Raw genomic sequence first — 12,012 nt, 5'->3', positions numbered from 1 at the left:
AAACAATGGAATCATTGATTTAGCATTAAAACAAATGCTCCTATGATAACGAACTTTATTAACATTTAATCATGGTTTCATTTAGATCAGAAGGGAGTCTTTTTTTTTTCCCTCTTGCAAAAGTATATTCTTGTGGAATATAAATACCTTTCCAGAGAGTTAGCAAGACAAACAATGAAAAGACTGTATTATTAAATAATTTGATATTTTAGGTTACTGCAGTCCCTTTTGGAACCTCAATAAAAGGTATTTTTGTTTTGTAAAATTAATTGAAGCAGAGTCATACAAAGACAAAAGATTTATTTCAGATTCAAGATAATTTGTGTGAATATATTTACAAAATAGAAAACTATCCTTCCCTGCCATATTGCAACATATTAAAACTAATGTATTGATATACTTATATGTAAACAAACTATAGTTTTAGATACTCAATTTGACTAAAACCAGCAACTTACACATTTTTAATTTCCTTTTAACAAAAAATTATTTTAAGAAAATACTTTTGAATTATCGCTGTCTTTTTCCAACTGTAACTTTGCTGAGGTGGTTGGTATATGAGTGCCATTTGGGTTGGATTGGAAAGGTTTCAGAGCAGTATGTTTTGAGCAGTTTGAAGGATGGCAGAGATGTGATTAACAGTAATGGTGTTGTGGTGAAACTTGGACATGTTTATGAACTTAACATTTTGCTTAAGAGGAGTACATTATCCCTAAGACAAATAATTAGTTTTGGCAGATAATAAATAAATAGGATGCTAAGGAATGGACTTTGTATTTTCCTGGCTGGAGTTAGCCGACATTTCAGATCTGGAAGTTAGGTTTGATTTGAGTCCTATGGTGTTTTCTGTAGTTGTAGGAGAAGTAAAGTGCTAATAAAGGAGCATAGACTAGCCGCAGGTGGGAAGAAGCAGAGAGCTAGTTGCTGACCAGACGGGATCGCAAACAGGTGATGGAGATGGGGTTTGGAAACAGGTCATAGAGCCTTTTCATGCTGCTGCCCATAAGCTGCACTGCCTCCACCTTTCCTTCCACCCCTCACTTCTTGTTCTGTTTGATCAACTAGATGCCTTTGAAGATGAGAAACCCCCAAAGAAGAGCCTTCTCTCCAAAGTTTCACAGGGAAAGAGGAAGAGAGGCTGCAGTGATCCTGGGGGTTCAGCAGATGGTCCAGCAAAAAAGAAAGTGGCCAAGGTGACTGTTAAATCTGAAAACCTCAAGGTTATAAAGGATGAAGCCCTCAGCGATGGGGATGACGTTAGGTGAGATGCCTACAAAGCTTTGTCTTGGGTCCTGATTGTTCCCATCAGACAGTTGTGAATAATGAAAACCTCTATTCTTACTTGTCACTGGGGTACATGGAAGATTGGATCTTTAAACTCTTTTAGGTACAACTCAGACCAGTAAGAGCTGGAAACTTTTCAGATAAGAACAGTGATGCCTGCAGAAGTGATTTATTCATGCTTCCACAGCCAGACAGTGGCAAAAGCAGGAGAACCCAGGTCTTCCGACTCCTGGTCCAGTACTCTTTCTACTACACAAAAATATTAGATATATATGAAATATTCACCTGCCATTCCAGCTTTATCTCATGCAGCTGTCCTCAAGCACACACTTCTCTAGCCCACCTGGGCTTCTCGTCATTCACTGAACACATTCTCGTACTTTCTACACCTGCATTGTGCTCATGGTATTCCCTCTACCTGGAGTACTTGCTGGCTTCCATCTTGAAGATGCAGATCCAAAACCACCTACCCTAGAGGCTTCATTGATTCTTCCCTCTTCTCTCCTCTGATGTCCTGTGGCACTTCTGGGGAGTGTAATATGTCTGCCAGTTATTGTTATACCACATACCCAGGCTTACTGCCCTGTCACCTCTCAGAGGGCTGGAACCATGTGGGGTTCAAAAGGCCCTGTAGCATTGATTACAGGGCCTTTTATTTGACAGAAACTGAACAAATATTTTTGCAATGAATGAACATTTATATTAATACATTGTGAGCAATGAATATGAGCCCAGGGAACACTTGATTATCTGCCTCCTAAGAAAGTTGAGGGGTGGGGAGAAGAGGAAGAACAGAGGAGTAGTTGTTCCTTTGCTTCGTAAACAAATCCTCACTCACTGTTTAGCCAGCTGTTTACCTATGTTGTTATCTTCTTAGTATCGGCTTTTCCAGCAGTCTGTAGTCCGGGCACGGGAGAGTAGTCCAGTAGAGGGCACAGGAGGGGACAGGGGACAGCATGCTGATTTTCCACATGGTTCATCACTTCTCCTTTTCCTTAGACATTTCTTTTCTTTTTTGAGACAGTCTCACTCTGTCACCCAGGCTGAAGTGTAGTGACGCAGTCTTGGTTAACTGCAACCTCCGCCTCTCCCAGGTTCAAATGATTCTCCTGCCTCAGTCTCCTGAGTAGGTGGGACTACAGGCACCCGACACCATGCTGGCTAATTTTTATATTTTTAGTAGAGATAGAGTTCCACCACGTTGGTGTCAAACTCCTGACCTCGGGCGATCTACCCATTTCAGCCTCCTGAAGTGCTGAGATTACAGGCATGAGCCACTGTACCTGGCCTTCCCTAGACCTTTCTGAAGAATGCCTCTGTGCTTACTGCTTTCCAGTTGCCTCCCCTCACTACTTGAATTCTATCTCCAGAGACATATACACAGAGATAGGCCACAATACTGTCAAGGAAAGTTCTGGGTCTCCCTTTCCCTCTCCCCTGAGTGTTGACTGTGGTCATTTCTGCTATGTTCATTCTAAGGGAAATTTTTATTACTGTGGTGTTGAGAGAAAGTCATACCCTAAAAAAGAGTGTGTTATTATATCTCAAGATTGATGATTATTTTATTATGCCAAAATCCTAGATAATATTCTCACTTGGTACCAAATGCCAAAGTTTACACAAGTTAAAAGTAACTGGATACTCTGGACACATTTTGTATATTAATTTGCAGAAGTATATTACATGTTAGCAAGTACTTAGTCTTGAGCCATTGTTTAGCAGCTACTTATCTATGTTGTTATCTACTTAGCTAGCTTGCTGTCTGTGTCTCTTGTTATTTATGACTTACCTATATGTAGTCACATCCCTGCTACAAACTTCAGTCTCCTTACATTATATTTCTTAAAGATGGAAAGGATATCTGAGTTGGCTTATAGTAGTTGATAAGGAAATGTAAATTTTATTCTCTTCTTTCTAGCCTCCAACTGCACATGTATCACACAGATATCACAGTTCTGGAACTCATGCTATTATTTTGGGTCTTCCAGCTTTTCCTTGTTATGTCTAGGCATAGCTGTTTTCTTTCACACAGATCTCAATTGTAGGGTTTTTTGATAGCACATCTGGTATTGATTAGACAGTTGATCAGAGCACATCTTGATGAGATTTTGAGACACAAGTTATTGGAGAAAGTGATGCTCAGAGCTTACTAATCATTTTTAAATAATTGCAACAGATTTTCAATAAATAGGAGGACTTTAAAAAATTCCATTTAGCTTGAATGGAACACTAGGATGTCTGAACCTTCTTCATCTTCCTTCCTGTGGTCTTTACACAGGGACTTTCCAAGTGACCTCAAAAAGGCACACCATCTGAAGAGAGGGGCTACCGTGAATGAAGACAGCAACGAAGAAGAGGAAGAAAGTGAAGATGACTGGGAAGAGGTGGAAGGTAAAACATCTTTCTTTGTTTTCAGAACTGTTTGGTTCTGTTTTGTTGTTGTTGTTTGTTTGATTCTGGTTGGAGTCAAATCACTAATTATAATCCTGTTGTCTTTTGAGCAACCTAGACCACAGATGAGGTTGGACTAGGGACTTGATTTGATATGTGGAAAAACTCATGACCAAGTTATCAAAGAAGGCTCTTCCTCTGGTGACTGTCAATGCAGTAGGTATAAATAGAGAGGCAGCACTATTTAAGAAAAGGAGCACAGGCTTTGAAAGTAGTTAGACCTGGATTCAGCACTCAACTTTGCCCCTTAGGTAGCAGTGTGAGTGAGTCATTTAATCTGAGCAAGTAACTTCACCTCTCTAAACTGAGTTTTCTCATTGGTAACATTCTGTAAACACTGAATGTTGAATGTTAGCCATTCACAGTATAGTCTGTAGGATTGTTGTGGGGAAAAGAATGTTTGCGAATGTAATGGGCCTGTCGTATCATACACTCACAGTAAATACCAGCTAATGTTATCACTCCTGATGCCTTCTGTCTGTCCTGTCTTTTCCTCACCTTTTTATCTTGAAATGTTCAAGTTTATCAAACAAGTGAAAAAATGTAATATATGTACTCTTCACCTAGGTACATTAACATTTTGTCACATTGAATGTATGTTTCTCTCTATAAATATTCATTGTGGAACCATTTGAAAATAAGTTGTAGATATCCTGATATTCCACTGCTGAATACTTCAGCATGCATTTCCTAATAATTAGACATCCTCTTGCATGACAGAATGACCTCATCACACCTAAGAAAATGAAAAACAATCCCCAATTGTTATAAAAACATTCTTTATAACTGTTTCTTTTGCCACACCAAGATCCAACCAAGCCTTGTATTTGGTGGTTATGTCTCTTTTGTCTCTTCACGTAGAGCAGTAGCTCCCACCGACCACCTTGTTTTGCTTTTCATAGCACTGCCTTTTTCGAAGGGTCCTAGTCTTTCTGTTTTGCAGAGTGTCTCATGTTCTGGTTTTGTCTGATAAGCAGTCACACATCTCATGATGTTGTTAAAATTGTCTCAGTATCCTCTGTATTTCTTGTAAACCAAGTCCAAAGGCATGATTTAGTTTTGTTTAACCTTTTTTTTTTGGCAAGACTCCTTCATAGGTGATGCTTTAAACCTCATGTCACATTGATTAAGTCACCTCTAATGTCAGGTTGTTCCTCTACTAGTCATGCTACCTTTATGCTAGCTATACTACCATGTCCTTTTGACATGGCCTCATTAGTCTTTGAGAACATTTTTGTTCAGGTTACATTTTTCTTGGCTCTAGACTAACCAGCCTTTTTTTCCTCCAAGAAGCTGTGGTTTATTTTAATAGGGATTTGTATATAGAGACCAAGATCTGGCATTAGATGTGTTCTTTACCAGTGAGGTGTCATGGCTTCTAGGCCCAGAGCCTGTTTTAAGAAACTTTCACTAATGAAGTTTTCAGTTAGATCTAGTTCAGCAAGCTCAGTCCTTTTCAGCTACTGTATACAAGCAATGTAGGAGGTGAAGAGATGAAAAAGATATACTTCTTGTCACTTGCAAGTTTATGATTGAGAATGAAAGACGAACACCTAAGTCATGACACTATGCAAAGCAAATTGTGCTAAGTGTTACTGTAGTAATACAGAGAAAAAGAGATGATTCTCGTTTTTTTTTTTTTTTTTTTTTTAAAGAGTTTTAAGTATATACATACATGCATGAGTGTCAGCTTTTTGATAGAGGGGTCTGTGTCTGATTCAACCCAGTATCTGTGTGCTTTAGGGCCTCACCTAAAGACTGCCTGGGTTGTGTGGGTTAAATGAGACACATGAATATACAACACTCAGCACAGTGCCTGGCACATGGGAGGACTCAGAATAGGGCATGCCTAGGGGTCTCTGTGGGCTGTCTCTCTCACATCCATGCCTCACTTCCTCTTTCCTAGCAGAACCTTGATTTTTTTCAGTACAGTAGCTATTATTGTTGTTATTACTATTACCGATTTTTTAAAATGCTTGTTCATAGAACTTAGTGAGCCTGTGCTAGGTGACGGAAAAGAAAGCACAGCCTTCTCTCCATCTCTTCTGCCTGTGAAGCCAGTGGAGATAGAGATTGAAACCCCAGAGCAGGCGAAGACAAGAGAAAGAAGGTAAGCTTAGGTCCTTGCTTCTTGGCTCCTGTCACATGTAGTGGGCAACAGCTGCTGCTTAGGAGGACTTTTGAGAAACTTGTAGGGGACCAGGACTGACTATCAAGGTGGTGGAGAACCTTGGGTCAGGAACCTGATTTATCGTTAGATAATGAGACACTTTCATGTCTTGGCTGGGCAGGGGATGAGGAGGGGAAACTCCTTTGTGCCAAGGATTGAGCAGGTCATTCATTATCTTATCTAATCCTTAGAACAGCGTTATGAATGAGGGGCCAGAGGCTTAGACACATAGAGTAATGTTTCAGGAGTCACTCAGCCGGTAATGGAAGAGCTGAGATCTAATCCTTCTCATTGACTTGGCATTCACGCTTTCCCTACCATGCCATGCTGCAGGACTGGAGGCAATGCCCGCCATGGTAGGGAGCCCCTATCCTTCCCAGCATCCCGAGTACCTCTGCAGCTTCTGATGGCTTGAGAATATGGAGCACAATGCCTGGTAGTTAATGGGTTAATGAATTCCACTTTGTGATGAGCACATTATGAGGCACAGAAGAAGGAGATAATATAAATCATTCAAGAAGTGTCAAGTTGTCTTAAAGAATCATGCGATACAGACTGAAAGAGGTTTTACACTAGAACAGTGTCACGTAAATGACTGTGTGTTAATTTAACCTTAATAAAGGTAATGGTTGCTAAGGAGGGAGTCAGTAGTTGGAAGAGTTGGACAGCCAGAGAATTCTTGAAGAAGTGAGCTTTGAGGCATGTGGGTGAGGTGTGATCTGCTGCTGGTTGAGAGGAGGGTCACCTGGGTACAGAATGTCCCAGGCTAAGGTTTGCGGGTGACAGGGAGCAGAAGACCCTGCAGGAAATAGCTGGCTTGCAGATGGACTTGAGTAACACAGCCTTGTGTCGGGAAACAGTGAGTGATTCACTGTCATCTGAGGAGAAGGAATTGCCTGGGGGAATGGGATCTGGTTTCAATTCCCCACTTCATTCCCAGATGTTTCACTATGTGTTGCAGCGAAAAGATAAAAATGGAGTTTGAGACATATCTTCGGAGGGCGATGAAACGTTTCAATAAAGAGGTCCATGAGGACACACATAAGGTAAGGGCTACGCGTGGTGGGGAGGGACAGTGTTTCTCATGGGTAGAAAAAGCTTGTGTTCACTGAGGCTTTATTTCTGGCTTTGCTGTGGCCTTGGCAAGTTTCTTACTCTCTCTGAGGCTTTGTGTCCTCACCTGGGAAGTGGGGGTAGTAATAGTGTCTGCCTCGGAGGGTGGGTGTGTATTATAGGTAAGGTAACTTGCGGCATAATGCCTGGCATGCAGCAGATGGTAAATAACAGGCACTTGCCTTCCATCTCTCCTTTCAACCATTTAATATCATTAGTTCTAATCCCAGCTGCAGGCACTGGCTTTTGACTTTAGCTGATAGTTATTGAACACCTGTACACACCTAGCAAGGTGCTTGGCATGGTGGGGATAGAGACTTGGTTAAAGCTTACTTCCTGCAGTTAAGGAGTATGATCTCTAGATGGAAAAAGGACTTCCAAACAGAGAAACTCAAGACTATGCCTGGAACAGTGAGAGAGATCAGTATGGCTCTGTGGAGCTAGGGGAGGATTTATATAGGAGAAAGGATTACAGCAGAGTCGAGAAGAAGGAGTTGAAGACTAGTGAAGTTGTGAGGGACGGCGAGACACCCAGCTTACCTGCGTGTGTGTGGAGTGTATAGGTGTTGGGGGATTAGATTTCCCTCTGATGGATAGTGGGCTGCCAGAGAGGATTAGTAATGGGATGGGGGTGATGCTTTGTGTGCAGCTGCTGCAGAAATCTAGAGGTACAAGGATGGTAATGAGGTTAGAGAGGGGCTGCCCCCCACTCCCCTCAGGCCTAGAGCACGAAATGGGATAGCTGTGTGCCTTTTACCTCTTGGTGAGTGCTGGAGATGAAAGAAAGGGAAGATGACTCCCAGGTTTGAAGCCCAGTGAGGGGAGAGAGGCAGCACTATTGATGAAAATAGGGAGACTGTCACTGGGGGAGGAGGAAGCCAATATTGAAGGGAAAATCATGCAAAGCTGCATGTGGAAGGAGGGTAAGAGGTCACATAATCATTTCAGTAGGTGGATGAAGCATGGAGTTTGGGATCAGAGGAGGGGCGGAGATGTGGAGCCTGTGACAGAGAAGGTTGGGCTCAAACACACAGAGAGATGGTGAGAGCAGCCCAGTGAGCCCAGTGAGCAGTATCCTGCCGCCAGCTTCCACAGGCTCCCAGCAGTCTCCCAGCTCCACCCTACTTGCCTTGCCTTCTGATTGTGGTGAGCAAACCCCAGACATGGCAGCATTTCATCCAGAAATCTTTCAGTATGTATCTCTAAAAGACAAGACCTCTTGGAAAACAAAGCAGTTTGTATTTTGAAACGTTGAGTTTTGATGATTCCTTTGAAGGAGTGAGTATACGTGGAGAAGAAGAGAGGGTGAAAGACAGGCTTGGGAAGTGGCCAATACTAGTATTTTCACTTTCTTATACTTAGAAATGGCAGCACATATTTCTTGCCCACAAGATGTCGACTTTGGCGGCAAAAATTCTCCTGGTCTCTGGCCTTCCATGCTGCCCCTTCCTCCTTTCCTCTTCACAGGTTCACCTTCTCTGCCTGCTAGCAAATGGCTTCTATCGAAATAACATCTGCAGCCAGCCAGATCTGCATGCTATTGGCCTCTCCGTCGTCCCATCCCGCTTTACCAGAGTGCCGCCTCGAGATGTGGACACCTACTACCTCTCAAACCTGGTGAAGTGGTAAGGTCCTCTGCCTGTCCTGCAGAGCTGGCGAGTGTGGGATTTGTGTTTCTCTCAGAGGCTGGGTTCAGGTCACTTCCACAAACTTGAGGTGATAACTGTGTATCAGGTGGTGGGCACGGCATTGAAGATAGAGAAATGTTAGGCATGATCCTGTCCTGGTAGAGCTCCTAGACTGGTGAGGAGACAAACATATACCAGGTAATTACAGGGTGACATGAGGAGTGCCCTGGAAGGAGCGTTCTGGGGATTGCAGGCTCACAGAGCAGTGGCGCTTTTCTCAGCTGGGAGATCTGGAAGGCTCCCCAAGGAGGTAAAGTCTGAGCTGGGTCCGCAGTGATGATAGGAGTTAGCCAGACAGGCTGGAGAAAGTAGGACAGAGGCAGGTGGGTCTCATGATTCACTCCCTCTTTTGATTTTCTTGGCTGTAAAAGAATAAAAATTCCCCTTTGCCCTGACCTCTGACACAAGGAATGCCTGCTTTCTCTCCAGGTTCATTGGAACATTTACAGTTAATGCAGATCTTTCAGCCAGTGAGCAAGATAACCTGCAGGCTACATTGGAAAGGAGATTTGCTATTTACTCTGCTCGAGATGATGAGGAATTGGTCCATGTAAGTGATTCCTCTTGGAGCACTGTTTTTTATCAGTACTGTTAACTAATGATGATGGCAGGCATGTGCCAGATGCCATTCCAGGTGTGTTACCGACAATACCTTATTCAGTCCTTGTAATGACCTTGATAGCTGCTGAAGCTCAGAATAGCTACGGGATGCCCCTAAGGTCTTTTTCATAGTGAGCCTGAGAATCGAGATGGGGATCGAAGTCTGAGTGGAAGGTCTACATTCTTTCCTTCCTATCACCTAGAGTACTGGACTACAAAGAAGCCCATAATTTTTGGTCATATGTACTAGAAATATTTCCATTCATTATTCCAATCTTGTCTTCAAAAGTCCTAAGAAAAAATTTTTTTTCAAATTGGATGCCAAAGTCCTTGAGAATGTGTTTTTGTGCCTTACATTTGGGTGATGACACTGGCAGGCAGCTATGCAGTGGGGAGGGTTCTGTACATGAAAAGGAATCATGGTGGCAAAGTATAGGGCACACTGGGAGCCAGATGTAAGGCTGAGTGCCCCACAGAGTCGTGGGGTGAGCCTTATGCTATGCTGAGGCGCAGGATCCGAGAAATAAAGAGATAGGACACAGAAGTACAAAGAAAACGCAGCTGGGCTCGAGATGCCACACCACCTATGAGCGCAGTCAGGCGAGGCCCCGAATGTCCAGAAGCGTGAGTATTTATTGTGTATAGGTTAGGGGGCAGGGCAGTGAGTGAAATCATCTTTAAGGATAGTGATAGGGTCGTGAGCAATAAAACATAGGGTCCACCCCCATTAGGTCACCTAGGCCGGGAGGTGGACAGTGCACAGCAGGGGGCCCATTCCCACGAAGGCAAGGGCCCTGTGTAGTAAGGGATCCACCCCCATTAGGTCACCGAGGCTTGAAGGTGGGCTGTGCGCAGTGAAGAGGGTGCAGTGTGCGATACTTCTATCTATGGGAAAACTACTTCTAAGAAGATTTATAGGAGGATGCTTTAAGTCACATAGCAGTGACAGAGCTGTCAAGGTTACTGCCACCTTCTGGCAGCTTCCAATGGATTCTATGGGAAGATGCTTTTCAAGCAGCGCAGTAGCAAGAGTTGGTAAAGTTCACAGTCACCAAGGTGGATTGCCGTTCTGAGGGCAGCCTTCCACAAGAACTGGAGCAAGGTCCTACAACTCCTTTATCAGGAGGAGTGGCTCTCGCCCCAAGCCTGCCATACAGCGGGTATCTTTACGATATTGAACGCTGCCGCCTGGGCCATGGATTCTTGTCCTGGTATAACTGTTTTTTCCTTAAATCATGCTCTGCACTGTGTCTGCTCTAGACATTCCACTGATTATAAGCTGCTTATCCCTTAATTCATGCTCTGTACTGTGTCTACTCTAGGCATTCCTCTGATTATAAACTAGATATAATTATAGGTATATATGTAGGTAAATATTCTTTAGGCATTCATACTATCAACTATTAATGATTATAAATAGAGGATTATATAAAGGGAACCTTCAAGCCCTATTTCTATAAACTAATATATGATTTGTAAAGGATTATATAACAGGAAATAGCTGAGTGTAACACTATAAAGTGAGATATTCCTCAAGCCCTAACTGTGCCAGGGTTCTGCGTAGCTCTCATTTATCGGTGCCTATATGAGGGGTTACCCACAGCAAAGTGCTCCAGGAATAGGCAGGCTTTATCAAATGCCTACAGGTATCTGTAGGTAAGGCTCTGTCTGAATAAGACAAAAACAGATGTGGAAATGTGGCTTTATCCCTAGAAGATTCCTGTTAATCCATACAGTTCTGTCTGGGAATCCCAGATTCTCTTTTGGAAGAAAAAGACCAGATTTTTCATACCTGTAGAGGCCAAATGGTTGACATCTTTAGTTCTCTTCTTCCATGTTGGCTTTAAAAAGTGTAAGATATTTGGCAAGGCTGATAATTATGTTATAATGTTGCTGCCCAGGGAAAATAATTAATTTTTTTTTTAGTCAGTTTCTCTCTCCCGCCTAGCCTGGAATTTAGTGGTGCAACCTCTGCTCACTGCAACCTCTGCATCCCGGGTTCGAGTGATTGTTCTGCCTCTGCCTCCCAAGTAGCTGGAATTACAGGCATGCCCCACCACGCCCGGCTGATTTTTGTATTTTTAGTAGAGATGGGGTTTTACCCTGTTGGCCAGGCTGGTAACTTATTAATATTTTAGTATTGTCCTCCCAGACTTTGTTCCTGTGTATTTGTGTACATATGTATTTGGGTTTTTTTTTTTTTTTTTTTTTTTTAAGAAAGATGGCGTCATACAACTTTTTAAGAGGCGGTAAAATTCAGTGACCAGTTAGTACATTTATAGTGTTGTGCAACTACCACCTCTATTTCCAAAACATTTTTGTCTCTCCCAAGGGAAACGCTATATGTATCCATTAATCACCCCATTGTTACTCCCCATCCCTGCTCATGGCAATCACCAATCTGCCTTATGTGTCTGTGCATTCACCTATTCAGGATATTTAGTATAAAAGAAATCATACACTTTGTGGCCTTTTCTTTTTTTTTATTTTATTTTATTTTTTTCCCATTTTATTTTATTGCATTTTAGGTTTTGGGGTACATGTGAAGAACATGCAAAATTGTTGCATAGGAACACACGTGGCAGTGTGATTTGCTGCCTTTCTCCCCATCACCTACATCTGGCATTTCTCCCCTTGCTCTCTCTCCCCAGCTTCCCACCCCCCACTGTCCCTCCCCTATTTCCCCCCAACTGACCCCAGTGTGTA

The 12,012-nt window shown here is 42.8% G+C and overlaps 1 protein-coding gene across 2 annotated transcripts in view; it reads left to right on the top strand.

Moving 5' to 3' along the window:
* XPC (XPC complex subunit, DNA damage recognition and repair factor) overlaps window positions 1-12,012 on the top strand; it is a 40,048-nt gene that overhangs the window by 4,973 nt on the left and 23,063 nt on the right. For both annotated transcript variants that reach the window (XM_017505035.2, XM_017505037.2), the window contains 6 exons: window positions 1,066-1,261; window positions 3,563-3,675; window positions 5,722-5,845; window positions 6,867-6,951; window positions 8,486-8,643; window positions 9,136-9,256. In XM_017505035.2, the coding sequence (XP_017360524.1) occupies window positions 1,066-1,261; window positions 3,563-3,675; window positions 5,722-5,845; window positions 6,867-6,951; window positions 8,486-8,643; window positions 9,136-9,256 (797 nt within the window). The remainder of the gene's footprint in view (window positions 1-1,065; window positions 1,262-3,562; window positions 3,676-5,721; window positions 5,846-6,866; window positions 6,952-8,485; window positions 8,644-9,135; window positions 9,257-12,012) is intronic.

Source organism: Cebus imitator, unplaced genomic scaffold, assembly GCF_001604975.1.
Source record: "Cebus imitator isolate Cc_AM_T3 unplaced genomic scaffold, Cebus_imitator-1.0 Scaffold332, whole genome shotgun sequence".
In the NCBI taxonomy this organism is placed as follows: domain Eukaryota; kingdom Metazoa; phylum Chordata; class Mammalia; order Primates; family Cebidae; genus Cebus; species Cebus imitator.
This window is presented reverse-complemented; position numbering and strand designations above follow the sequence as displayed.